General features: G+C 44.2%; 1 protein-coding gene and 1 pseudogene across 14 annotated transcripts in view; one reads left to right on the top strand and one right to left on the bottom strand.

The window, feature by feature from the left end:
- Window positions 1-26,785, bottom strand: part of LOC147620109 (Nucleotide-diphospho-sugar transferases superfamily protein) — a 76,149-nt gene extending 49,364 nt beyond the window's left edge. For 9 of the 14 annotated variants that reach the window (XM_086772283.1, XM_086772286.1, XM_086772287.1 and 6 more), the window contains exon 1: window positions 26,441-26,777. In XM_086772283.1, the coding sequence (XP_086628409.1) occupies window positions 26,441-26,527 (87 nt within the window). In that variant the 5' untranslated portion in view covers window positions 26,528-26,777. Of the gene's footprint in view, window positions 1-25,925 lie in introns of all 14 variants that reach the window. The other 5 variants (XM_086772292.1, XM_086772297.1, XM_086772295.1 and 2 more) reach the window with 5 other exon arrangements.
- Window positions 18,964-19,654, top strand: LOC147620110 (uncharacterized; annotated as a pseudogene).
- Window positions 26,786-27,910: the final 1,125 nt, after the last annotated feature.

Below are 27,910 nucleotides of genomic sequence, written 5' to 3'. Positions count from 1 at the left end.
ATGCTAAAGAGAACTTTGGACTGCCTTGGACTGAAGCACAATGAAGTGCTTGGCTGAGATTATGTATGCACAAGCCCTAGGACTTAAGCACACATACTTTTGCACTTGTTTACTGATGAATCTATGAGAGAATAAGATGATTTATACAAGGGATCGAGGGGCTTCTTATATATGATCATTTGTGTAACATGTGGAAGCTTACAAAGACGAGGATTATACTTTTGATAAATACCTTCAACCTTGGTTCTTGACGATAGCACAATGTAATGATAATGAGAGAAAGAAAGAAAGAAAGAAAAATATATTAAGCGTCTACTAAAGACCCAATGGGCCTATGAGACCAAAGTGGTACAATAATGTCCATAGCATATCTCATCATGGAATGGAAAATAAAACAGAATGAAAACATAAATATAGCTATCTCCCTGGGGTGATAAAAAACTATCCATGGAAACTCGTCATGGAATACAGAGAGAGAGAGAGAGAGAGAGAGAGAGAGAGAGAGAGAGAGAGAGATATTAACGTCTGCGAAAGGCCAAAGTGGCCTATGAGACCAAAACATAGTACACAGCTGATGGTGTCTCATCAAAGGTAAGAGAAAAAGGACTTCAAAAATCCTAAAACAGTCCTAAACAGCTATGAAAGGAAAATACTCCTACTAAGGTACAACAAAAGTGTATAATATCTACAACTAGCATAAGACTGGAGTAATCTGCTCATCTCAGTATCTCTCTCATGGGGTGCTGTAAGATAGAGAAACTAAACTAAGAGAGAGAGACATAGGATTGGGTCCCAGATACCCTTTGAAGGCCCCCCACCAAGGATGGTGTATTTGCTTTATTGAATGTGTAAAAGACTGACTTGGGCTGGAAATACCTGGACTGAAGTGATCTACTGAGATAATCTTGGCTGAGTGTTACCTCTGCCCTTGACCTACTTCATCCACATTGCAGAGAGCAATCCCTTGGCTGTCCTGGCCCTGGAGACTCTAAGCACTCGCAGAAGAATAAGATGAATAAAGCCCTATGCTGCCTATTGCTTATATATGCCACCAACTGCTGGTCGGTTTGCATATTTGACTGTCGGCCAGCTGTTCCTAAAGTCCCACGACTTGAATAAACATCCAAAAACAAGCGCCTTTCACACGTGTGGTAAAAAGGGCTGACCGACTGCCCTAATGTTGTCCGACTGGTGAAGTGTCCCAATAGGCTGCCAACTTGCTCTTTTTACGTACCTTACATATTTAATGTACCTCAAAATCTCAACCAGTACCTAAATGCATACCTTACGTACCTGATTCGTTCCGTACCTTATGTACCTATCCACCTTGGTTCCCACTTACCCTGCTAATCATGGACATAGCATTTCACCACGTCGAATGCCAATTGATACTAAATCTATGTCTGGTCGTCCATAAATGAGTGATGGTTAATTTCCATCACTACTACAAGTAAATGAACCACAAAGTCTCTGCTCTATTGAATTGTGCTGATATAAGCTTACTTCCATTACACTGCATTCAATTGTTGTTGTTTGCTGCATACACACCGTTCAGACTTCGGTAAGCGAGGTCTCTCACGATTGGTATCAGAGCTTAATAATAGTTCTGTGACATAGGGAACAGAGAACTTTTTGCATTCTTTCTGTGTAGAACCCTTGTGCCTGAGTACTAGGGTTATCAAAGATAGATAAAAGTGCAGTGGAACAAACATACAGTACACGCATAAGAGCCCTAAACTACTGTTTGTATTATATACAAGAAAGACCTGGCAAATAATCAAACTGAGAGAGAAAATGCCACCACCTTAATTGGCTACAGTGATGACTGTGTCAACAAATATCTGAGAGATTGGTGATCCATACGGATCCAAAACTCTAAATGCATTGGAAAAAATCAACTTAGTACCAAAATTATCAAACAATGCCCTCCACAAATGATTAGTAAAGTTGGCATCGCATCTGATACAATGGTCCTAGGTATACCACCTATTGATAACAATGCCGGATAAACAAATTTGCAATATCTTCAACAATCACATTAGCCTTGCATGGAATAAGCATAACGAATTTGCTAAAACAATCAACAACCGTCAAACATTGTGTGTTACGCTTATCCAAATTGGGAGCTAGACTTGTTACAAAATCCATAGAGATATCTTGGAAAGGACTATCGGGAATGGTTGTAACAAACACGCTTTCTTCCCATGCGACGCTTTCACCTTCTGACAAATAGGACACTCTTGCACATACGTGAACGCGTCTTGCCTCATTCTAGACCAGTAAAATTGCCTCTTTATTTTCTTCAACGTTGAGTTCATACCCCTACGGCCACCACTTATGGTGTCATGGGTGTCATGGAGAATTGTTTCTCGAAACTACTTCAAGACACAGAGTCGACTCTTGTAGAAAAGCCAACCATCCCGTATCAAGAAATGACATGGTCAAGTGGCATCCAATGCATGTTCCCATCGAGTACCGAATTAATCCGAATCCATGTACTTGTGCTTCATTTCATATACTCCCTACACCAGCGAGCTCCATCCGTGTGGATTGGATGTAGGACACTATTCCTTTCCTGCTTAACACTCACTGGGTTGGCCTTTCCTAGAAGATACTCAATCATGCCACCAAATTGCTCAAAAATTTGGCTCCAACGATGCTGCCGCTCACTCCATTGTGCACTTGGCATTGTCTGAAGCCAATGCAACGCCTTATGATCCATGCAAACCTCAAAATCGCGCCCATAAAAAAATGTTTCCAATGCTTTTAGGACTTATAGCTAGGAGTTCCCGATCATAGACTAAGTAATTCTTCTTTACAAGAATTATCTTACAAGACATGTAAGCTACTAGATGACCATTCTATTGTAACATAGCTCCAATGGCGATGTTACTCGCATTAGTGATTACCTGGAATGGATCATTCATCCCACGAGGCAAGCGCTAAACAAGGAGCCTCAGACAAAGCTACCTTGAGATCCTTGAAAGCATGTAGTCCACGAGAAGTCATGCGGATGCATTGCCTACGGATCTTGACCCCTTTGAGCAGATCTGTGAGAGTTGTCGAGAGGTCAGAGAACTTGTTGATGTGGGTGGAATATGCCTAGCAAATCACCACAAACGATCGAACATCGTACACTATTTCTGGAATCTCCCAATTCAAGATTTCTGCCACTTTGGCGGGATCCAATCACATGCCTTTGACACTAACTATGCATCCAAGGTAGTCTACCTCTCGAACAAATAAAACTCCAATTTCTTTTCATTGATATAAAGCTCGTTGCTTTCTAGCAACTTCATCACTTTTTCGATGTCAATGTCATGTTGCTTGACTGTAGTTGAAAAAACTAGTATGTCATCTAAGAAAATCAAGACACTTTCCAATCAAGTCCCTGAACACATGCAGCATCATGCAGTTAAATGTTGCCAGGGCATTCGTCAATCAAAAGGGCACGACCACAAACTCGCAGAAGAATCGTTCAGTAGTGTGGAAGGCTATGTTTGGGATGTCCCCTTTGACGATCCGTACCTTTTGGTATCCACTTTTTAGGTCAAGCTTTGAAAACACCTTGGCAGCCTCTCTAGAATATAGTCAATCCAAGGCATCGGGAACTTGCTCTTAACTAGCAGCTTGTTCAAAGCACAATAATCCACACAGAGTCTGGAAGACCCATCCTTTTTCTTCACAAAAAGGATCAGTGCTGCAAATGAATACACACTAGACCGTATGAACCCTGATTGCAATAATTCGTGGAGTTGGCAATCCAACTCCGATTGCATAGCCTTGGATAGGCTATGATACGCATAAAATCCTGGAACATGGCGTTCATATCACCACTGGCAACTTGGCTTCTTGATGCAATCGCTATAGAAGTGACTTTCTTCAAGGATCTAGTGTTCTCTCTCATCCTCAAATTTCGTCACAACAATAGTAGTCACGTTTTTCCCTCACCGCAAATAAACCATCCACTGTGTGAGAGACATTTCCATTCGCTTCCACAAGATATAAACCAAATGTCCTTCGAGGGACAGGAGTCACACTAGAATGGGGCATGCTACCGGCATCTCTAAACCAACCAAACAAGCCCAAAAAAAAATTCCTTTCTTCACCCCCCCCCCCCCCCCCCCCCCCCCCGGGCTGAATTTCTTCACTGAAAGGCAAAGCTGCGATACTGCTGTAACATGCAGAAGCTTACAGAGGATTATACTTTGATAAATACCTTCAGCCCTTGGTTCTTGACAATAGCACAATGTAATGATAATGAGAGAGAGAGAGAGAGAGAGAGAGAGAGAGAGAGAGAGAGAGAGAAGAGACAAACACACAAGATTGGGTACACTCTAAAGGGCCCCATCAGGGATGATGTATTTGTTTTATTAAATGTGTAGACAAAGACTAACTTGGGCTAGAAATACCCAGACTGAAGTGATCTTCTACTGAGATGATCTTTTTCGATGTCAATGTCATGTTGCTTGACTGTAGTTGAAAAAACTAGTATGTCATCTAAGAAAATCAAGACACTTTCCAATCAAGTCCCTGAACACACGCAGCATCATGCGGTTAAATGTTGCCAGGGCATTCGTCAATCAAAAGGGCACGACCACAAACTCGCAGAAGAATCGTTCAGTAGTGTGGAAGGCTATGTTTGGGATGTCCCCTTTGACGATCCGTACCTTTTGGTATCCACTTTTTAGGTCAAGCTTTGAAAACACCTTGGCAGCCTCTCTAGGATATAGTCAATCCAAGGCATCGGGAACTTGCTCTTAACTATCAGCTTGTTCAAAGCACGATAATCCACACAGAGTCTGGAAGACCCATCCTTTTTCTTCACAAAAAGGATCAGTGCTGCAAATGAATACACACTAGACCGTATGAACCCTGATTGCAACAATTCGTGGAGTTGGCAATCCAACTCCGATTGCATAGCCTTGGATAGGCTTCTGTCCAAGGATTGATTGTCCAAGAAGAAGGACAAGACCAAGGACAAGTCTTCATCTCAAAAAAAGAGCAAAGACACAACACATGACAGTGATACAGATTCTTCTAGTACCACTTCTAGGGCTCCCAGGGCACTTCCGGCTCAAGAGGGCCCAGATGGTGTACTTCTCTAGTATACATGCAATTCCCCCCATGTGCTTCCAGCTAGAGGAGGCTTGTGGGCAAGAGAGGAGACTGATTAGAGCTCCACTTACTAGTGCATGGGAACCATGATTCAGAGTTCCAAGCATTAGACATCTGGAAAGATATGGTTATCTTTTGTGTAACAAAGATTATGAATTGGATTTGTTTCGAGTTCATTGGGCATTTATCTATTTTTCCTTGATTTAGTTGGTCGTGGAGCAGTCGATCAGTTCCTCATATCACTATATAAGGGCCTCCCCATTATTCACTTTATCATCGAATCCCTTGCACAAGTTCTTCACAGTCTTGCTGGCTAATTGCCATAATAAAGCCTATTGCTAATATAAAAGGTGATCTTGTCCACAAGCTCTCTCTACTCTCTCTCTCTCTCTTGTTCAGTTTATGCTTCCGCCTGTGCATTCTCCAACAATAACATTAAAGCTTTCGAATGAGAGCTATATCCAAGAAATCTACACTTCTTGGATTTGGGATCAAATTTGGATCTGCCAAAATCAGGAATATGAACATAGGTGAAAACCCTAAAATGAGAGACGGAAGGTTTTTGTACAGTAAAAGCCTCCTCTGCAGTCATATGAGAAACCACCCTTGTAGGAGAATAGTTGATGATGTAAACAGCAGTGCTCACACCTTCTCCCCAGAAAGAGGGAGGAAGATCAAAAGAAGAAAGCATGGTACGGGCCATCTCCTGAATAGTCCTGTTCTTGCGTTCAACCACACCATTCTGCTAAGCGTGAGGTGTGGAAAAACGACGGCTTATACCTTTCTGTGAGCAAAAATTATGGAGAGCTTTGGAGATGAACTCTCCTCCATTGTCGGAGAAGACTTGTCAAACCTTCTGTGTGGTTGCAATCTCGACCAAAGTCACCCACTCTTGGAAGCAGGAGAAAGCTTGAGATTTTTTTGCGAAGAGATAAACCCAAACTTTGTGTGAGTAATCATCAATAATAAGCGTAAAGTACATGGCTCCTCCTGGGGTAGTAGTCCGCATGGGGCCGCACAAGTCCATATGAATGAGCTCCAGAATATGAGAAACCGAATGAGTAGCTTCATGAGGAAAGGCATCTTGGTGTTGCTTGCCATGAAGACAAGCCACACAAGTGGAGTGGGAGCGTTTTAGTGGTGGAAAACCCTCAACCATCTGTTGAGAAGACATCAGCTGCAGAGAAGTATAATTCAAATGCTCGAAGCAAGCATGCCACAAATTCGTATCCACATGAGAGACCAAGGTATGATAGTTGTGAAGAAGTTGGAGCAGATGAGATTGGGACTCAATCAAAGAGCCACCAAAGTTCCTCAATCGATAAAGACCACCTGTCTCGATACATGTGGCAATAATCTGCAAGGTGCTAGTGTCCATGATCTCAAGGATGGAATTGTCAAAGTAGACACCATATCTTTCTCTGCAATCCGAGAGAGGAGATTGTTGGAGAGCTTGGAAACATGAAGCACATCCCGAATGGTAGAAGGCTAGCCCAGGGAAGAGTTAAGTCGCACATTACCAAATGAAGAGACCTCCTAGTTGGAAGCATCACCAATAGACACCGTCAAAGAGCTGGGACGAATGTCATGAAGAATGGTCCAGTCAGAAGCCATGTGAGTACACCCACTATCAACCACCAAATCCGTAAGACGTGAGGTGAAAGGCACAGGGGAGTCAGAGGGAAGCTCCTCAATACCGATGAAGGCAGTCTCCTTTGTGGAAGAGGATTTTTAAGTTTGGTTGGTGGATGAAGAGGTTTGATTGGGGGGTTTCTTAGCAGAACCACTTTCTCTCTTCTTCTTGCCATAATCAGGCTGAATGTGACCTTTGAGACCACAATAATGACAAGTAAGCTCCTTATGAGCAAGATTGTGGCAAGTTTGTGGTCACCTTTGTTGCTCATGGAAACCTTGCACTGCCATTTGCTTTTGCCCTTAGCCTGTAGAAGGGTCTCAAAAGTACCTTGGCTGGTCTTGTTTCTCATAACCCTATCCTGAAGCTTGCCAACAATGGTATATAGATCAAGAGTGGAAGGAAGAAGTGATATAGTATCACAAAGAGCAGAGAAGGTCTCGAGCAATTTGGCAAGGAGCCAATTGACAAAGTCCTCGTCGGTAGCTTTGCTCCCAAAAGAGACCAACTACTTCTGAATGGTTATGAACTCCGTAACAGAATCCATGACATTAGCAATATTGGCAATCTTCAAGTTGGAGAGATGATTCTCCAAGGATACCTTTTGAGCAGAGTTCTCACGGCGATACCTCCTCTGGATGGTATCCCACAATTCTTATGCAGTTTCCTCATCATTGTAATCAAATTGACGAGCAATAGAGGGTTTTATGTTGAAGAAGATAAAAGCATGAGCCCTTGCATCTTTGTCAGCCCATGCATCAATCTCAGCCTCAGGAGAAGTAGCATCGGGAGAGGCAACAGTATTAGAAATAGCCGATGATACCAAAGGAGAGTCTTCATCCGTAGTGCCCAATCAATATAATTGGTTCCATCTAAGATGGATTAGTATTAGAAATAGCCGATGATACCAAAGGAGAGTCTTCATCCGTAGTGCCCAATCAATATAATAGGTTCCATCTAAGATGGATTCCTTAGGAAGTTGAGGAACGGATGAAGAGATAACAGTTGGTGTAGAAGTAATCTTCAACCGGTAGCAAGAAAAACCTGCATATAGGAACCCGGGCTGCCTACTCTCCCTAGAAGCCACGTGAGGGGTTGGAAAGAGGTAGAAGGGTGTAGAAGCTAAGAAAGCTTCACTAGAGGGGCCTCCTTTGAAGGGGGGGAGGCCAGAGAATGAAAAACACAGACAAAAAAGACTAATATAGAGGAAAACACAGCAAGGTACTGCTATATGTCACGTGCATCCCGCACTTGGATGCCACGTAGACATTTCTGTAGAGAAGGTGCACGATCTGGGATGGTGAACTGGTCCCATGTGAGCCCAGTCTGGGACGAGTCAGCCAGGGATCCATCTCAGTCGTCCAAGGTAAGGTGTGCATTGTCCTGCACATGAGTCCAAGGTTAGGTGTGCACTGTCCTGTACATGAAACAGTGCCAGTCCACGCTGTGAGTCTCCCTCTAGAACGATGTCAGTGGTTCTGTGTATCTGGTATGGTACCGGATGCCAGATCACTGAGTAGATAGTGGTTAGGACAAGGGGCCAGCCCATAGGGCTACCCCGGATCTTAGTGTGGGCATGGGAATGGTGTGGAACCACCCCCATGAGGGCCAGGAAGGCCCAGGCTGAAACCACCAGCCATGGAGGGGCTGTAGGACAGCCCTAGGGCAAGCTAAAGGCAAATTTCAGGAGAAAACAGCCTTTGCATGGATGTAGGGCAGGTATGGGGCAGCCCATACATGCTGCCCAGCCCTCTTGAGGTTTGCAAAGGCTCTGTCCAGCCAATCAGAAGCAGGCGCATCATGGCCAGCCTTTTAAGGAAAAAATGCAGCATTTTATGTGAATATTTTCAGCATTTTATGCTGAATTTCCAGTCGTGGGAGCATTTATTGCTGGCCGCCTGTAGTAGTACTGGCCGACTGCTATAGTTGGGCTAGTATAAAAGGGAGAGCCCATGTTCCCATTCATTTATCTCATTCTCCACCAAGAGCTCAAGCATAAGAGGCTAGACAAAGCCAAGAGGGTGCTAAGCAAAGGAGTGAAGGATTCAGGTCAAGGGCAGGGTATTCCCAGCCAAGAAAAGGTCCAAGATTGCTGTATTTTCTTTCAGATTTCTCATCATTCTAATAAAGCAAATACACCATCCGTGGTGGGGGCCCTACAGAGGGTAATTGGGACCCAATACTGTGTCCTCTCCATCTCTCCCTCTCTCTCTCTCTCTATTTTCTGCACATCTCCTTTCAGTTTGTGCGTTAATTTCCGTCGCGAAAAGAGTGCTGAATTCTAAGTATTGAAGTTACCGATTCTTCTCCGAAACTTCCGCATATTACAATGGTATCAGAGCCTACTTCAAGTACAAAGATTCAACAAAGAAACCAGAATTTTTTCTCGCTCGTGTCGTTGGTTTTTATACGCCGGTGGACTACCCCTTTCGGAGTGACTCCTGTCCCTCGAAGGACGGTTGGTTTTCAACCTCCGGAAGCCTCCGGATTGTGTTCCGGAAAGGAATTGCATTTTCCTGCTATGGCGAGCTTCGACAACGAGAGAGACCAAGAACCATGGGACCAGAGTGCACCACGCAGCCCAGCTAGGGCACCAGGCTTGAGTGTCACAGACATGTTCCAACAGATGAGGCAAGCAATCGCAGAACAGACAGCCAAGTTGGATGAGCAGAAGGCGCAGATCTTGGCTCTGGAGGAGCATACCCGCTCTCCAGCGTCGCGTTTTCCATCTCCTCCTCCCTCTCCTTCCGTATCCCAGATACCAGATCCTTGACACAGGGACCCTCTCGCGGGGTCACAGCCGCACCCAAGCTCTTTGCTTGAGTTGCAGATGCGTGCATTGGAGATCCGACAACGAGAAGACAAAGCCATGCGACGCGTGAAACACGAGCGTTACCTCAGAGCCTTGGACGCCAGATTGACATCGGCGGCGCCCTCGAATCATTTTCCCGAGAAAATGAACTTTAGTAAGTATAATGGTAAACTCGATCCCACAACTCTTTATTCATGGTTACATCAATTTGAAGCTTACTTTGCCGCAGTAAGGAAAACAGATACTGACAGAGTGATCTTAGCTAGTTGGTACTTGGAAGGTGAGGCCATTCCTTGGTGGACTCAGTGGGCTCATCCCACACCAGAGCAGGTATGGCAGCTTATGTGTGGGACGAGTTTGTCCGCGACCTTAAGCAACGGTTTCTACCGCCCCACTACCTTGAGCGACTCGAAGAAGAGTTCAGGGGAGCGCGTCAGAACGCGCAACCAGTCCTTCACTTTGCCAATAGAATTTCGACTTTATGTCTGCAATTAGGCTTATCTGATATATACAGACAAGAAAGGGCAGTTTTTGTATGGCCTGGACACGCAAATCCAATGGGAGGTGCGTATGTTTAAGCCAGCCACCTTTAAAGACGCACTCTCGCTTGCGCAGAGTGCAGAAATGAAACATAATGGTGGCAAGCCCAAGACTTCCCAACCGGCTTCTCCCAAGGCTAACGCCTCGGGGGGCAAAAGCCAGAACCAGACGGGGTCTTCCTCAGGACACAGCCCGGGAGCCTGTGGCTCCAAGAACTCAAACAATGCGTCTAAGCTTACTCCAGACCAGAAAGCGGAGGCAGGCAAGACACGTGGCAAGTTAAGTGCTGAGGAACTTTCTCAGTACAAGGAGGAGGGTAGATGTTTCTTTTGTCATACAAACGGACATACTTCTCGGGATTGTCCTAAGAAGCCTCCAAAGCCCGCTGCCGCCACCTCCACAGCTTCCGTGGTGAGCTCAGCTCCCACACAGACCCCAGCGGCTACCCCTAGTTCTTCAAACCCCGGTGCTTCAGTTGGAGGAATTATTAGCCGGAGCTCGAAGATAAGCAGCAGGACGCCCATGACCAGGAGAATGAGCGCAACGAATTGCTCAAGTCCTTTGGCTACATAGGTGGCCAAAGAGTCGTTGTCTTGTTTGACAGCGGCAGCACGGAGGATGTGGTCACGGAACAAGCCGCTAGGCGTGCCCGTTTCGAGCTGACTTCGGTGGACAAACACGTTGAGGGTTTTAGCACAGGCATGACAACGAGCGTCAAGTATGAAGCTCTAGGTGCTAAGTTAGTGATTCAGGGCATAGAGTTTGTGCGTGATTTTATGGTTGCCCCTCTTGTAGGAGCAGACATAATTTTGGGTATTCAGTGGTTTCACAAGTTTCTTCCGGATGTCAAGTGGGACAAGCACACGTTCCAGATCAATCGGAATGTGTCACACGCCCCGGTGACCATTAAGTGTGAGCGAGGAATTCCGAACTTTCTGCTCATAAGCCACTTGCAGGCTAAGCGAGCAGTCAGGAAAGGCGCACAGTGTGCGATGATTTACATCCAGACAGTGTGCGATGATTTACATCCAGATAGCCCAGACGGTGGCCAATGCTTCCGAGAAGTACTCGGTTCTCCATGAAAAGTTCCAGAAGATTTTTCTTCAGGACAGCCTCCCTCCCCAGCTCCCCCCCGTCCAGACCGAAGGATCACAGGATTGACCTCCTCCCAGGCTCGGAACCCCTGAGCAAGTTTCCATATCGCCTTTCTAAGGCAATGGAATCGGAGTTGGACCACCAACTCCAAGAATTGTTGCAATCTGGCTTCATCCGCCCCAGCGTGTCGCCATTTGCAGCACCGATCTTATTTGTCAAGAAGAAAGATGGGTCTTGCCGTTTGTGTGTCGATTATCGTGCACTCAACAAGCTGACTATCAAGAGCAGATTCCCGATGCCTCGAATTGACTATATTCTCGAGAGGCTGAATGGAGCAAAGGTGTTCTCAAAACTTGATTTAAAAAGTGGGTACCACCAGGTGCGGATTGTGGAGAGGGACATCCCCAAGACAGCCTTCCGTACGGAACGGGCCCACTATGAATTTGTGTTCATGCCATTTGGCTTGACGAAAGCCCCAGCTACATTTAACCGCATAATGATGCGTGTTTTCCGGGATTTGATTGGAAAGTGTGTGTTCATATTTCTAGACGACACACTCATATTTTCAGCTACGGTTGAGCAACATGACATTGATGTGGAGAAAGTCTTTTAAGTTGCTGGAAAGCAACGAGCTCTACGTCAATGAAAAGAAGTCAGAATTTTATCTGTTCCAGGTGCATTACTTGGGATATATAATTAGTGCTGAAGGCATTCGTCGACTTGATCCGGCTAAAGTGGCCGAGATTGTCAACTGGGAAGTACCTCAAACAGCCTATGACATTAGATCATTTGTGGGTATATGCCAGGCATATTCCACCCACATCGACAAGTTTTCTGACCTCTCGGCAGATCTCATCGATCTGCTAAAGGGAGTGAAGACAAGAAGGCAAAAGATTCGAATGACTCCACTAGCGTTGGAGGCATTCCAGAACCTCAAGGTGGCTTTGTCAGAAGCGCCTTGTTTAGCACTTGCCTCGTGGGACGACCCATTTCAGGTGATCACCGATGCGAGTAACATCGCAATTGGAGGTGTATTACAACAAAATGGTCATCCAGTAGCTTGCATGTCTCGTAAGTTACTGCCCGTCGAGAAGAACTACTCAGTCTATGATCGTGAACTCCTAGCACTTATATAGACCTTGAAACATTGGAAACATTTTCTGTATGGCCGTGACTTCGAGGTTCGCACTGACCATCATGCATTACGCTGGATTCAAACGATGCCGAGTGCACAGTGGAGTGATCGACAACACCGCTGGAGTCGAATATTCCAGCAATTCGGTGGTATGATTGAGTACCTTCCAGGAAAGGCCAATCCACTGGCCGATGCTTTGAGCAGTAAGGGACAAGTGTCTACGATTCAGACCACTAGACTTGATCTTGTTGGTACAGGACTAGAGGACATGAAGCACACGTACGCGGATTCCGAGGAATTCGGTACACAGTGGGAACAGGAATTGGATGCCACAAGACCATGCCACTTTCTGATACGTGATGGTTGGCTTTTCTACAAAGGCCGACTATGTGTCATGAAGTCGTTTAGGGCAGCTCTTCTCCATGATGCCCATGACGCCATTACAGGTGGTCATAGGGACATGAATTCGACTCTGGAGAAATTAGAAAGGCAATACTATTGGCCAAAGATAAGGCGTGATATGTTTACTTATGTACGACACTGTGACATTTGTCAAAAGGTGAAATTGCCTTGTGGAAAGAAGATAGGGTTGTTACAGCCCTTACCAATTCCTGAGGGTCCTTTCCAGGACATTTCAATGGACTTTGTCACAAATCTGCCTCCCAGTCCGAGTAAACGTAATACGCAGTGCTTAACTATTGTTGATAGGTTTAGCAAATTTGTTATGCTTATTCCTTGCAGGACCAATGTGACCGCTAAGGATGTTGCCCAGTTGTTCATTCGGCATTGGTACCCGATTGGCCGGATTCCTAGGACCATAGTGTGAGACCGAGATGACAAGTTTACCAGTCATTTTTGGAGGACATTGCTTGATAATTTTGGTACTAAGTTGAATTTTTTCAGTGCATTCCACCCACAGACGGATGGCCAGACAGAGATATACAACCAGTTGGCCTTTGATGTGCTGAAGTGTTATGTCCACAATCACCAAGGTAAGTGGGAGTCGTATTCGCCTTTAGTTCAAGCTGTTTTGAATGACTCTTTTTCTTCAGCTATTGGCAAGACTCCATATGAGGCAGCATTTGGAAAACCTTTCTAGTCGTTGTTAACCAAGACTTTGTCTTCAGTACCGGAGGCGAACAAAGTGACGGAGTCTTACCAGGAGATCTTAGAGTCAGTAAAAGACAGATTGGCTAAAGCGCAAGAGGCCTACACTCGACAGGCCAATAAAGACCGAAGGGATATGAAGTTTTCGGAAGGAGATTGGGTTTATCTTCGGATTATGAAGCAGAGACTGAAACAGGTGGGCAAGCGATGCCCAAAGTTGTATTTCAAGAGCTTCGGACCTTTTCCCATCCAGAAAAAGATTAATGAGGTGTCTATGCAGTTAAAGCTACCTCCGAGTTGGACTATGCACGATGTATTCCATGTCAGTTGGTTAAAGCCATATGCAGGTCAACCCCTTCAGATGTCAAAGACGAGACATTGTGTGGATGAAGCAGAAGTTATGGTTCCAGAACAGATCCTTCTATGCCGTTTCAAGCATGGCTCAGGCCGAAGACTACAACAGTTCCTCACGAAGTTTCAAGACCGAGGAACTCATGAAGCGGTATGACTCGACAAAGAGTTTTTCAAAGACTATCCGACGTTATTGATGGATTATTTGGAGGCTATGCAGCTTCCGTCAAGTTAAGCAGAAGGGGATGTCACGTGCATCCCGCACTTGGATGCCACGTAGACATTTCTGTACAGAAGGTGTAGGACTTGGGATGGTGAACTGGTCCCATGTGAGCCCAGTCCGGGACGAGTCAGCCAGGGATCCATCTCAGTCGTCCGAGGTCAGGTGTGCATTGTCCTGCACATGAGTCCAAGGTCAGGTATGCACTGTCCTGCACATGAAACAATGCTAGTCCGCGCTGTGAGTCTCCCTCTAGAATGATGTCAGTGGTTCTGTGTATCTGGTATGGTACCGGATGCCAGATCACTGAGTAGATAGTGGTTAGGACAAGGGGCCAGCCCATAGGGCTACTCCGGATCTTAGTGTGGGCATGGGAATGGTGTGGAACCACCCCCATGAGGGCCAAGAAGGCCCAGGCTGAAACCACCAGCCATGGAGGGGTTGTAGGACAGCTCTAGGGCAAGCTAAAGGCAAATTTCAAGAGAAAACAGCCTTTGCATGGCTGTAGGGCAGGTATGGGGCAGCCCATACATGCTGCCCAGCCCTCTTGAGGTTTGCAAAGGCTCTGTCCAGCCAATCAGAAGCAGGCGCATCATGTCTAGCCTTTTAAGGAAAAAATACAGCATTTTATGTGAATATTTTCAGCATTTTATGCTAAATTTCCAATCATGGGAGCATTTATTGCTGGCCGCCTGCAGTAGTACTGGCCGATTGCTGTAGTTGGGCTAGTATAAAAGGGAGAGCCCATGTTCCCATTCATTTATCTCATTCTCCACCAAGAGCTCAAGCATAAGAGGCTAGACAAAGCCAAGAGGGTGCTAAGCAAAGGGGTGAAGGATTCAGGTCAAGGGCAGGGTATTCCCAACCAAGAAAAGGTCCAAGATTGCTTTATTTTCTTTCAGATTTCTCATCATTCTAATAAAGCAAATACACCATCCGTGGTGGGGGCCCTACAGAGGGTAATTGGGACCCAATACTGTGTCCTCTCTCTCTCTCTCTCTATTTTCTGCACATCTCCTTTCAGTTTGTGCGTTAATTTCCGTCGCGAAAAGAGTGCTGAATTCTGAGTATTGAAGTTACCGAAGCTTCCGCATATTACACTATAGGAGAAAAAACTCAGCAAAGAAGTGTTGTCTAGGAGGCAAATCACTGCTAGAAAAACGCTGATTTGTGCTTGAAGTAGATCTCCAAAACACAGCCACCAAGGGAGAAAAAGCAGAAAAAACGCAGGCTGAAATCTCTTCTTGCTGAACTGTGGAAGCATATGAGCTCTGATACCATGTGAGAATATGAGAATATGGAGCGGAAGCAAGTAGAGATCGAACAAGAGAAAGTAGACAGCCAAGATCTGAAATGTATGAATGAATTATGAATGAACAATGTCCATATTATATACATATCTATAGAGCCAGTTGGCTGTAGCAAAAAGCTACTAATTTTGACAATTAATAAAATGCCTAAAAACCCTAAAACTAAGCTATATGATAGCTGAAAAATATGGAGAAAATCCCTAATTACATCAAATAAATATCTAGATAAAAAGTGACATAAAATGAAGTAAAATGGGTTGGAGATGACATGTCCAATAGTTGAGTGTTACCTCTGTCCTTGACCTACTTCATCTGCCTGGCAGAGAGAAATCTCTTGGCTATCCTCGCCCTGGAGACTCTAAGCACTTACAGAAGAATAAGATAAATAACCTATTGTTTAAATATGACACCAACAACTGTTGGTCGGTTTGCATATCTAGCTGTCAACCTGATCCTGAAGTCCCATGACTTAAATAAACACCTAAAAGCAGGCGCCTTTCACATGTGTAGTAAAAAAGGGCTAGCCGACTGGTGCTGTGTGCCCCAATAGGCTGCTGACTTGCTGCCCAGCCCCCCTATGTGGTTGCTTGGGCATGGGAGCCTCCTTTGTTGAGATGTCAAGCTCAATTATTGCTACGGACATTGATGACCCGCTTGGGTGATAGTCTCTGCACTTATGCCACTAGCGTGGTTAGTGAGATTATGGTTGATATGCCACTAGTGGATGACAAGCTGTGTGACAACCATATTTGGATTGCTAGAGTATGGCATAGTTATAATGTCAGCTCCTCTAGTCGGGTTCACACTCTGGACCAACCATTGTATGTTATAGTAGGAGAGTACTTTCCCTTATAGTATGTAATCTTATCTCTTTAGTTTATGGTTGTAGAGAAGAGAAAAAATCTACCATCCATCTCTCGTGTCTTGCTCTCTCGTGTGTGTGTGTTTGCTTGCAAGAAACTCAAGCTCTCCCTCCACATTCTCATTATGGTATCAGAGCTCCGGTTCGTGTGAGAGTGAGGGAGGCAAGCAAGAAGCAAGAACAAGGCAAGCAAGGAAGCAATACACACAGGGTATTTCCATCTCTTTCCCTCTTTGATTTTGGAGAAACACCGTTGGTAGTTGTGAGAGCTACAGATAGACAACGAAGTCATTGTCCCATATTGAGGCATCCTCCTCGATGAAGAAAGAAGACCATATTGAGGATAGCATCCTCTTGGGTTAACTGAGTTTTTGCACCTTTCTATGCGATTCACGTGTGTTACAAGCACCATTTTGACTTTGCAAGCACTCTATGAGGTGTCGATTTTAACTGTGTATGCCTAATCTTCAGTTCGGTGCGAAGTTGTAGCAAAAATTTGGTTGCAAGATAGTCTATGCAAAGAATCCAAGTGTTGGTAGATGTACGTTTATGTGACTGGTTCACATATAGTGACATTATAACAGGTTTACAGTGCTATTGTTGAAGATTACAAATTTGTTGCAAGTGCAAAACGTTTTTTGCAAGCACTGTTTGGTAAGTTGCTACACGTACAGATGTTTGATAGATTGTCATAGATTGTGAGCGAGAAGCTAGACAAGAATAACTTCCAAGCGTAGAAGTTCGAGATAACCAATTTCCTTATGGAAAAAGGATATTGGAGGTTCATCCCAAGTGATGAAAAGGAGCCAGAGATTAGTGAAGAAATCCAACCCCTTAGCAAGTGCAAGCATATAAAGTATGGCATGAAAGAGCCAGAAAGGTGATGTACTGGTTGTCTGTCAGTTTGACAAACTCTATGATTGTGCATATACAGGATGCACGAACACCTTAGGAGGCTTGGGACACCTTGGTGAAGGTGTACAACGCACAAACACCCAAGCTCGAAAGATGCAACTAAAGCAGGAGTTACATAATGTGACTGAAGGAAAGCTGAGTATAAATGATTACTTAGTGAAGAGATTAAAGGCCTTACAGATGCCCTTGCTTCTATTGGATCACCAATAGATGATGATATGGTTTCGGTGACCTTGGATAGTCTTGGCAAGAATACAGTTAATTTCAAACCTCCATTGGAGTTAGAGAGAAGTTTCTTGATTTTCAAGAACTAATCGCTCTTCTCATTCGTGAGGAGATGAATATTGAGGAAGGTTCATCCTCTGGAAATTCAAATAAGCAAAGCCTTCTACTCGGATACAAGTCGAGACGGAGGTAGATCGTTATCTAGAGGCCAAGGTGGATGCCCGTTTGGAAATAGAAATCATGGGCAGCAGCAACAACAGGAATCTATCACAAAATTCCTCATTGCTTCTGTCTTCTATTGTTCATGTGTGGTATATGGAGCCTGACATGACATACATGTATGACTTGTGGAGCTTGACATGGTGTGTTTGTATGGCATATGGAGCCTGATATTACAGTACATGTATGGCTCATGAAGCTTGACATGAGCTTATGGAGCCTGACATGGTGTACATTTATGGCTCATGGAGCCTGACATGATGTGATTTCCCAGGACTAGCTATCCTGGTGATCTTCTATATTTATGTTCTGGGAAGATTCCGGAAGGATCATGAAGCCCTGAACACTTTATCTAATACAACTGAGCAGATGGGTGTTTCTTTCAGTCTAGTTGCACTCATGTGTGTGCATGACTTTGATTTTATATTTGGATGACTTGTCTTAACTTTGTAGACTCAGAGAACATATGAAGAGTAGTCGAGGCAGCCGTCAGCAAAGCTCGGGCTCAATCTCAAAAGAAAAACCGCACAATCTCAGAAGAAGAAGTGTTCTCCACAGGTACCGGATGCCACAAAGCCTCAAATTAGCAAACGAATATCTTCTAAACAACTGTAGAAGAGGAAACGCAACACTTATAGTACTACTACTCTGAAAACAAAGCAAGCTGACAGCTATAAAGGGCCCCAAAGGTCAAAAACGATGAAGATTGACAACAAACTGCAACGGGAAAGTGTCTAGAAGAGGCAGGCCAACCAGTAGTAGATCTGAGAAAAAACGCAAAAGTGAAGGTGCTGAAAACAGGGCATAAACTAGGGACAACAGAGTGAACTCTGAACCTAGAGCGATGATACCATGAAAGAGTGCACTGAGCGGAAGCAAGATATGCACTAGAGTGTGCTCATCTAAGAAGTGCAAGAGAGAGAGAGAGAGAGAGATATGAAGCAAATATGCTGAATATACCGCAATGAAAGCAATCCCGAGCAAGAGACAAACTAGTCTCATAAGCGAGGGATACAAAAGATGACCAAGCTATGAAAAAATGAGGCGGCAAGCCCACCTATAAACAGGTCATGAGGGCTGGCCAACTGGAGCAAAGCATCTGGCCGACTGGACAAACAAATGCTAGCCGACTAGAGATAAGTCACGCAACTTGGGAAAAATACCAAGAAAATATGGAAAAATAGGGGTGGCCAGCCCACATCCAAGGGCCATAAAAGGGATCAAAAGGGGACACCAAACATGGGCAAAATCTGGAGATGAATATGCTAACAGTAGAGAGGACCATGTGCGTTATGGTGTGGCCTTTTCTGCTTTGACACTATCAGACTCCGGTTGGTTGCTTATTATGGCATCATTGGGAGGTACCATGGTACATCTACAACTTTTGTTTGGAAATTGAGTGTATTTGATATTGTGCCCGCATGAATCATCGCTCCTCTCACTTTGCCGCAGGAGATTCAATTGGGTGGGTGGAGAGATTCTATCGAGTTTCAGACTTGGTGATAGTAGGTCGCATTGTTGTGCTTCACCACAACACATATGGCTACCTTGAGACTGTTGAGCTACGTACCGAGGTAAGATTGGGGTGTGCTTGTTTGCATGTTTTGTTAAAAATGTGTTAGTTGTAGTCATGCTAATATTCATTATGTTACTTGACGTTTCAGTGTGACACTTATGTGCTTTTGATGGTTCATCATCGTGGGATGCATCCGCCATCTTACATTGGTGATAGTCTGCTCTACTTTGATTGCTTACGCATGTAGCTTGCAGACATGGTGTTGCGTCACTACATGCCACATGCATGTATGGCATTGGCCCCCTCAGAAGAGACATGGCGAGGGAGTCTTGAGAGGAGTCAGAGCTTTCTTGGTTGTTTTCTGGAGTTGCTGTGCCGACGAGGAGGTATTTGCCTTGAGTTGGGATGTGGCACAGCTCCCATCCTCAAGGCATGTTTGCTTACAGGACGTGTTTGTGCATCCATTGACATGGATGAGGGACTTATACGTTCAGTCTTTGCTTCGCACTAGGAAGCGGCCTAGGGAGGATGATTCTACATCTTTTGGAGATAAGGATGTAGATAAAAATGCGGGTACAAACCCGTTCGGTGATTAGTGAGCCCCACACCTTCACTAGCTATATGTTTCTTGCTACTTATGGATATTTATGATAGGGTTTTGATTGCTAGGAGTTTTTGATGTGGTGTATGTTTTGACATATCAAGGACATATATGACACGGTTCTGGTTTTGATGCTATCAATTTGTCTTCTAAGTGGTGATTTCTGAAAGTTAACGTATCTTTTGGTTTCTTGGAAAAGTGTATTGCCGACGTATGCTGAAGCAATGGCAAGATCAATGGTGGATGATGAACGGTGCGAGAAGGATGTCCGACAACGCCAAATAAGGCGCAACGTCTTCATTAATGATGAGTGTGACTTACCTTAGTCATTCAGATTAGCTCTTATATTTGTGTTTTGATTTTGTTGCGGGGCGATCTTTTTGTGAGGGCAAAAAGGCAAGAAGGACTAGATATACGAGAGATCAGAGTAAAACCACACAACATGAAATATGTGAGTGAATATATATAAAAAAGTGAGTGCAGATATGTCGTCGAAGCTGAAGCACGGTCAATGACAAAGATGGTGGTGCAGTCTCTGATGACACACGTGCTGCGTACCTGAAGCAGAGAGGACTGTTGTCCCGAGTGGTGCAAGCTCTGGTGACACAGGTGCTGCGTACCTGAAGCAGAGAAGGCTGCCGTCCTGATGTAGCAGAGAGGGCTGCTATCCCGATGTGTAGCAAAGAGGGCTGCCGTCCTGATGTAGCAGAGAGGGTTGTCGTCCCGAAGTAGCAGAGAGGGCTGCCGTCCCGATGTGTAGCAGAGAGGGCTGCAGTCCCGAAGTAGCAGAGAGGGCTGATGTCCCGAGGTGTCATAGAGAGGGTTGCTGTCCCGAAGTGTAGCAGAGAGGGCTCTTGTCCCGATGTGTAGCAAAGAGGGTTGCCATCCCGATGTAGCAGAGAGGGCTGTTGTCCCGAAGTAGCAGCGAGGGCTGTGCCAAAACGCACAAGATATGCTGGATGTGAGCCCTGATGTATGCGCTGAAGAAGGCTGAGATAAACGTTGATATAAACCCTAACGTAAGCCTGATGTAAGCACAGATGTGGGCTGATGTGAGCTGCAGCAAAACGCAGATGTCTGCTGAAGCAAAACGCTGATGTATAAACGCTGATATATGCTCTGATGTAGGCGCTGACATATGCTGAGATGAAACACAGATGTGAGCAGAAGATGGCCTGATGTAAGCGCCAGAATACAGCCTAATGTTGGCTGATGTGAACCCTGAAGTGATGAAGTGGTACATGGATAATGAGGTATGGGCAATGCTGTTTATAGTAAAGGGGGGTGCTGGTCGGTCACCATAAAGGTGTAGGCCAGCAGCCAAGACAAAAACCCCCCAAAAATATAAAATATAAAATAACCAGAAAGTCCCTTTTTAGGGCTGGAAAAGTGTTGTTTCTTCACGCTTTTTGCCTAGTATCTTGTTTGATTGTTAGTCTTTCGATATTAAACTTACATAAGCTGCAAATATACCAAGGGTCTTTTGTATACAATGCATTCAAAAACAAGAAACTAAATTGTATACTGTAATCTTTTGTTGTGAATGCAAAATCTTCATTAGCGATAGGTGCAACTTGTCTTTGTCTTTGTTTTTTGGTTTTGTTACATAGCGATAAAGTACTCTCGTATGTTGGTTGATCGTGTGTCGTTTTGATGGGTTCCGCTCAGTTATTTTGATTCGCTCGGAAAATCTCGCTTAGTGTTTGGTAGAATTCGCAGGTATTAAGATAAAACTGAATGTCAAAAGTCAGAAAGAAATTTAAGGTCAGTAGTCCAAGGAGGAAGGATGACTGTCATCAAGTTTAGCAAGAGGAGATGTCACGTGCACACTCGTGCCATGGCTAATCTCCAACATGAACAATCTAATCCCTGAATTAATCCATCAGTTAGGACAGCATGTAGGACATCACCAGTGTCATCATTAACATCATCAGAATCAAAATCACCATCAATATCAACAGTAGCATCAACATCAGACATAGCATCATCAAGCAGTCATTCATCAGTTTAGCATTCTTCTAAGTCAGTTCAACATATGTAGGACCAAAGGTCAACCCCATTTGGGGCTAACCAAGGGTCTCAACCATGTACATTCATTAAGTGATCTTTTTGTACCATATTAAATACAAGAAAAACCCTAACACCAATCCCTCTCTTCTTCTCTCTACTCTATCTTAATCATGTTTAAATCAACGTCTTTTTCTTAATTAAGCTTAGGATTGTGGATCAGTACAACAAGGCTTCCACGCATGCAACAACTATGGGTGAGCCCATGGATAGGGCTGTTGTCATTTATTGTGACAATATGAGTAGTATACAGTAAGCCAGTAACCCAGTATACCATGCGAGGACAAAGCACATTAAGATGCATTATCACTTTGTGTGGAAGAAAGTTCTAGCAGATGATGTAGATATAGTATATGTCAACATAAAGGATTAGGTAGCTAACATTTTCACGAAGGCACTTGGTACAGAGAAGCTCCAAGTTTAGGAGCTTTCTTGGAGTACAATGTGTAGCATTGAGCTCGAGGGGGAGTGCTGTGATATCGAGCTCAACTAGTACTGCAGACATTGATAACCCGCATAGGTGATAGTCTCCGCTCTTATGCCACTGGCATGGTTGGTGAGATTATGGTTGATATGCTGCCAATGGATGACAAGCTCTGTGATAGCTATATTTGGATTAGTTATAGCGCCAGCTGATATAATCGGTTCACACTATGGACCGACCATTGTATATTATAGTACGAGAGTACCCTTATAGTATGCACTCTTATCTTTTTAGTTTGTGATTGTAAAGAAGAGAAAAAGATAGAAGAAAATTTAGCCATCCATCTCTCTCGTGTCTTGTTCTCTCTTGTGCGTGTGTTTGCTTGTAAGGAACTCAAACTCTCCCTGTCCCCCGCATTCTCTTTATCCATGGCCCCTAGGGTAGTCTCTAAGGACTGCCCACCTTGTAGGCAAAGCCTCTGAAGTATAGTCACAGGAATCGGGCGAATCCAAGGGTTGAATCGTTGAAACGCCGTTTGTAAGGTAAGATCAGTCAAAAATGGGCTGAAACAGCTTGAAACTCCATGTCATATTTTTCCGACAGGGAACGTATGGAAAAGGCTTGTTTTTTCTCAAAACAGCGTTTTTAATCGATAGTTCATGCTATACATTTTTTAATAAACGTTTTTTTAAATAACATATAGAACCGGCGTGTATTTTTATATAACGTATGGAAATGTTTTTTAAAAAACATAACACACGTTTTTTTTTAACGTTTTTTAAAAAACGTAACACAAACGTTTTTAAAAAACGTTTACAGTTGTGTTATATTTTTTAAAAAACGTTTTTTGTAATTTTTTTTAGAACGTTTGTGTTTTAAAAACTTTTTTTTAATTAAAAGTTCAATTTTTAAAAAAAAGTAACACAAAAGTTCAATACCATAAATTTATTTATGCTAATTTAATTAAGTCTTGCTAAGTTTGTAATTATTCGTTTTCGTTCAATAATTTAACCAACCTAGTCTAGATGCCGTTTCCGTCCGTTTCCTATACATCTACCAGTTCACATTTCTAGGGGGTGTCGATCTCGTCTCCATTTCCCGTTTCCCGTTTCTGGTGACTATGCTCTACAGCCTTATGGGGTGGCCCCTAGGGCTGCCCCTTTGCCTAGATGCCCACATGCATGCAACAAGGTTCTTGGCTCCTAGATCCGGTGTCCCAGGCAAAGCCCAATACACCTCTACATCATTCTAGAGGGTGACACGTGAGTGCAAGATATGCACACCTAACCATAACCATGTACGGGACTCATACATCTAACCATGGATTATAAAGTAGATGCCTCGCTGACTCATCCCAGATTGGGGCTCACAAGGGGCCAATTGTCTTGCACCTAGTGTACAATTCTGGCCACGTGGCTCATCCCACATTGGGGCTCACACAAGGGACCAACTGTCCTGCACCTAGTGTACAAATATGGCCACGTGGCATCCAAGTGCAGGATGCACATAACAATTTGATGCTGGTCAATTTCCTTTACTGTTGTCGGCCTACTAAATATGCTCACAATTACAAAAATTAATCATTAAATACTATTAATTCCACAGGTGTGATACTAGGATACACCTACTGTTGGCCGACAAGATAATTTGTTGGCCAATAGGTATCTATGCTCTTTAAAAGAGCTGTCGACTGGTTACAAGCCATTTGTATTCCCCTTTTTGGTGGCCCATATGCAAGGCTCCTAGAGCCTTGAATCCCCTTGCTAACAAAAGCTTCTTGCAGCTGTAAAATAAGCCATTGATCTACCATCTTGCTATAAAAGCCAGAGCCTTAAATCCCCTTGCTAACAAAAGCTTCTTGCAACTATAAAATAAGCCATTGATCCACCATCTTTTTCTTGGGCAGTCTTGGGAACATCCCAATCCAATATAGTCTGCACCTTTTCACGGGCAATACGAACACCGGAAGCACTCATCAAGTATCCTAGATAATGGACCCCTAATAGGCCAAATGCACTCTTCTTCTTGTTGATGTAGAGCTCATTGTCCTACAAAAATCGCAAGACCTTCTCCACATCCCACTCATGATGGTCTGCAGTGGCATAAAAGATAAGTATATCATTCAAGAAGATGAATACACCTTTCCAATGAGCTCCATGAACACCTGAGACATCATTTTATTGAACGTCGCCAGTGCATTGTTGAGACCGAACGAACTGGAACAACAGTTATCTCAACTACTCCGGGCAAGATTTATCCGCCCATTATCCTCACCGTTTGCTACACCCATCTTATTCATGTAAAAGAAAGACAATACCGCACGTTTATGTGTGGACTACAGGGCATTGAATAAGCTCACCATTAAAAAATGAGTACGTTCTGGAGCATCTCAATGGTGCTAAGTATTTTATCAAAATAGATGTCAAGAGTGGCTACCATCAGATTCAGGCCGACATTCCAAAGACCTCTTTGGCCCGAGCGGCCCATTGGAATTGAGGCCTTCCAGATGTCAAACTTTGACCATGGCTCCTTTCCCGCTGTGGAATTTTGTTGAGACAGTTGGGAGGTGTAAGGTCCCTCTTCGGGATCCAATATGATGTCCCATTACAGTTTTAGGTAACCATGCGCAATGCATCTGTGGTTCCATAGATTCAGCACCCCCTTCAATCTCCTCCAAAAGCACTTTACACACCTAGTTGCTGGTTGAGAACTTCTTACCCCACATAGCAACAATAAGCACCAAGGCACTCAAACCAAAACAACTGTTGATAGGTTCAGCATGTCTTCCAAACGATTTCTGAAGCACATATGTCAAGCAAAATCGAGACTGTGCCCTTGCAAAAGACTATGTTCTGCTGACCCAATGTCACTAAAACATGGCCAATGTGGTCGTCCAAAGAGCACTCATAGTTCTATGGTCACTCTCACCAAAGCATTATGCTACAGTGGTGCTTGAATTGACTCAGTCTTTTTGTGATCTGTAAGTCAAAATGCTAAACTCTCGGATGCAACCTCTTCCAGGAATCGACCATCATTAATCGTGGGCTCCACCAAACCTCCTGAGCTGTTCCATCTAGTCCATTACCTTGTAAAGTGTAAGCAGCAGCTTGTGAAACAACTGCGGTGATCACTGGCTTGTCTCTTGCTTCTTCAAACATTTATCCCCTTTGCAAAAGTGAAAATGCTACAGTATAATTGCCCACTAAAAAAGGACTTCATCAGTTGATGACGCCCACATACCCATCAGATCTTTCATAAGCCACGAAAACACCATTCAATTCTCTGACCACATTCATCAAGAGCTTCAACATCCTCAGCATGTGAGTTTATAGAAGTGCCAAAACCATGCCTAGGTCTAAGATTTCAAACGAAAAGTGAGATAAATTGAGCTCAAAGAGCTCAATAAGTCAGTGAAACTTCAAAGGATGGGAAATTCAGTACCTATGAGGTTGAGATCAGGAGCAAGTGGAAGTAGTAATGCAAGCCCTGACATTGAATACCTAAACCCACTATATGATGTTCTGTAACAATGACGACTACTGGAAGTAATTATGCAAGCTAAAAACTGGTGCCTATGGCTCTTGTCTGTGTCAATGTCTGCATGGGCAGCCAAAACTGGGCATGTGCAGCATGCCCTTCGCAGAGGACACCCACTTCAGGTCTACCCACCCCTCTCATGGTGATGACCTGAGCCAATCACATATATAGTATTTATATACCAAGTTCCAACCATGTTGAGAAGATGCACATGCTGCTTGTAGTCTATGCTAATTACCTAGAAACAGATAAGATATCTGCAAGTGTGGCAGTGATGCTTTTTGAACACGCTAATGGGTCTGGGATCCCCATATTTAATGACAGACCCCCGAGTGGAAAACTGTCTCGTCCAATAGCAATACATCAGGGAGAAAAAACAATCGCTCCGGTCATTCCCTGCATTCACATACGTCCAGAATATCACAGGGTCTGAGCTTCTTGTCCAACTAATGCATACAGATATGCTTGCACATGTTTGGATGCTAACATGAAGGCCTGGCTTTGTTGTTTATTTTTCAATGAGTAGATTCTTCTGTAGTAGCAACTTGCCTGAAGCTGCATGGTCTTTGGGACATACAATTGTGGCTGCAAAGCATCCCGGATACCAATCGGGGGATTTGAAACTCGAGACTTCCCCCTTCTGAGTCACAAACCCACACCGCTACGCTTGGCCACATGCAGGTTTTCTTTGCACGCGTTTGAATAGAGAAAAGCAGAAGGCTCCTACAATAGCGAAATCAAAAGTTGTGGTACCTGTAGTTGGATTGCAATGGCGACTGGGTGGGAGCAGCAAGCGCTGGACCAAGCCAGCCACAGATCGATGGAGTGAAGAAGACTCATCGCCCACCACTGTGAAGTGATTTGAGGTCCAGAGTAGTTTGAACACAGGATCTAGCTAGCCTTGTAAGATCTGCACAACAACAGGACATGGCTCTGAGTTTTGTAACACGCTTATGTTGGAAAAATCATAATCGACAGGCGGGACTCGGGAGTATAAAATAAATTTCCCTTTCACAAAGGGGCGGCTGGCGGACTCCACTACGTCCTGGGCAGTGCGCTCGAAAAAGAAAACCGGCAACGTAGTGGAATTAACTCACACCGCATATTTTTTTCGTCTTATAAGCTACAAATTCCAAGAGAAATTAAGTACACACACCAACCTATGATAGGCTCAGTTCCTAGATTTATGTACCCCAGGTAAGACTCGTTGTAGCAGGGTTGGTTGCCCGGCACACTAAGTGGTAGCTGTTCTCTAGACAATATGTCTGGAGTCCTCGATGCTCACAACGCCACGAAATGACACTATGGAGCGGAACACAATACAAGCGACAAGATTGTGAGAGAACAAGACTGCAAGAGGAATAAGGAACATTGTTACATGTCCTTTACTATACCGTGCACACTCAACAAAGGTCACACACAACTCAAGTTGATGACAAGTGACTACAGCACACCTAGGCTTAGGCTACAAAGTGGTATGAAGGATGTCCTTCAGGATGAGTCCAAGAACTATATAAGTAGTCTGGCAAGATGTGGTGGCAATAGGTGGCATCTCCTATCTTTGGTAGATGCCCCAGAATCTCCTATCTCTGGGGGGAAGCTCGTTGGAGTGTTCATCGATGCCTTCAACGCCAATGCATGCGTCGTTCTTTGTGTTCGTTGTGGTGCACCTCCACTTCCAGTGGTCCCTAAATGCTCCAAGGTGGTACTCTAGGTTGACCCACTATGGCGATGTGACGGTATTACGTTGGTACAACGTGACTGTTACGGTGGTCCACCCAGTGTGGGCACCCTTAGTGGATAGGTCGCCTACCACTAGAGTGCTCATCGTCCCCTCAGTAAGGAAGATAAGAATATTTTGTAGTGAAGATTATAGCATTTATGGAAAAACCTAAAAGGATGCATTATGCAATGATTACATTATGAAGAAGATGCAAATTTAAGTGTTGACATCATAAAAAGATAGTAAATTCAATGAGAATAATAACTAAAAATGTTCCACATGATAGTGTAGAAGTGCTACCAAAAGTAGTGCTAGGTGCTCTAGTAGATAAAGAAGTTGGAAGACCAGAGAGAAGGGACTGGAGAGGGCGGAGGGACTCTTGGAGAGTATCCAATTTGGTTCCTTGGGCCCATAAAGAGACCAGCTCTCGATTCTCCTCCTCCACTAGATTGCGTAGCACCACCACCACCTCAATGCTGTGGGAAGATGAGAAGCACAGG

This window comes from Cibotium barometz, chromosome 32, assembly GCF_041138505.1.
Source record: "Cibotium barometz isolate CiBa-2024 chromosome 32, ASM4113850v1, whole genome shotgun sequence".
NCBI lineage: Eukaryota > Viridiplantae > Streptophyta > Polypodiopsida > Cyatheales > Cibotiaceae > Cibotium > Cibotium barometz.
Note: the sequence above shows the minus strand (reverse complement) of the source record. Positions and strands in the feature narration are given on the sequence as shown.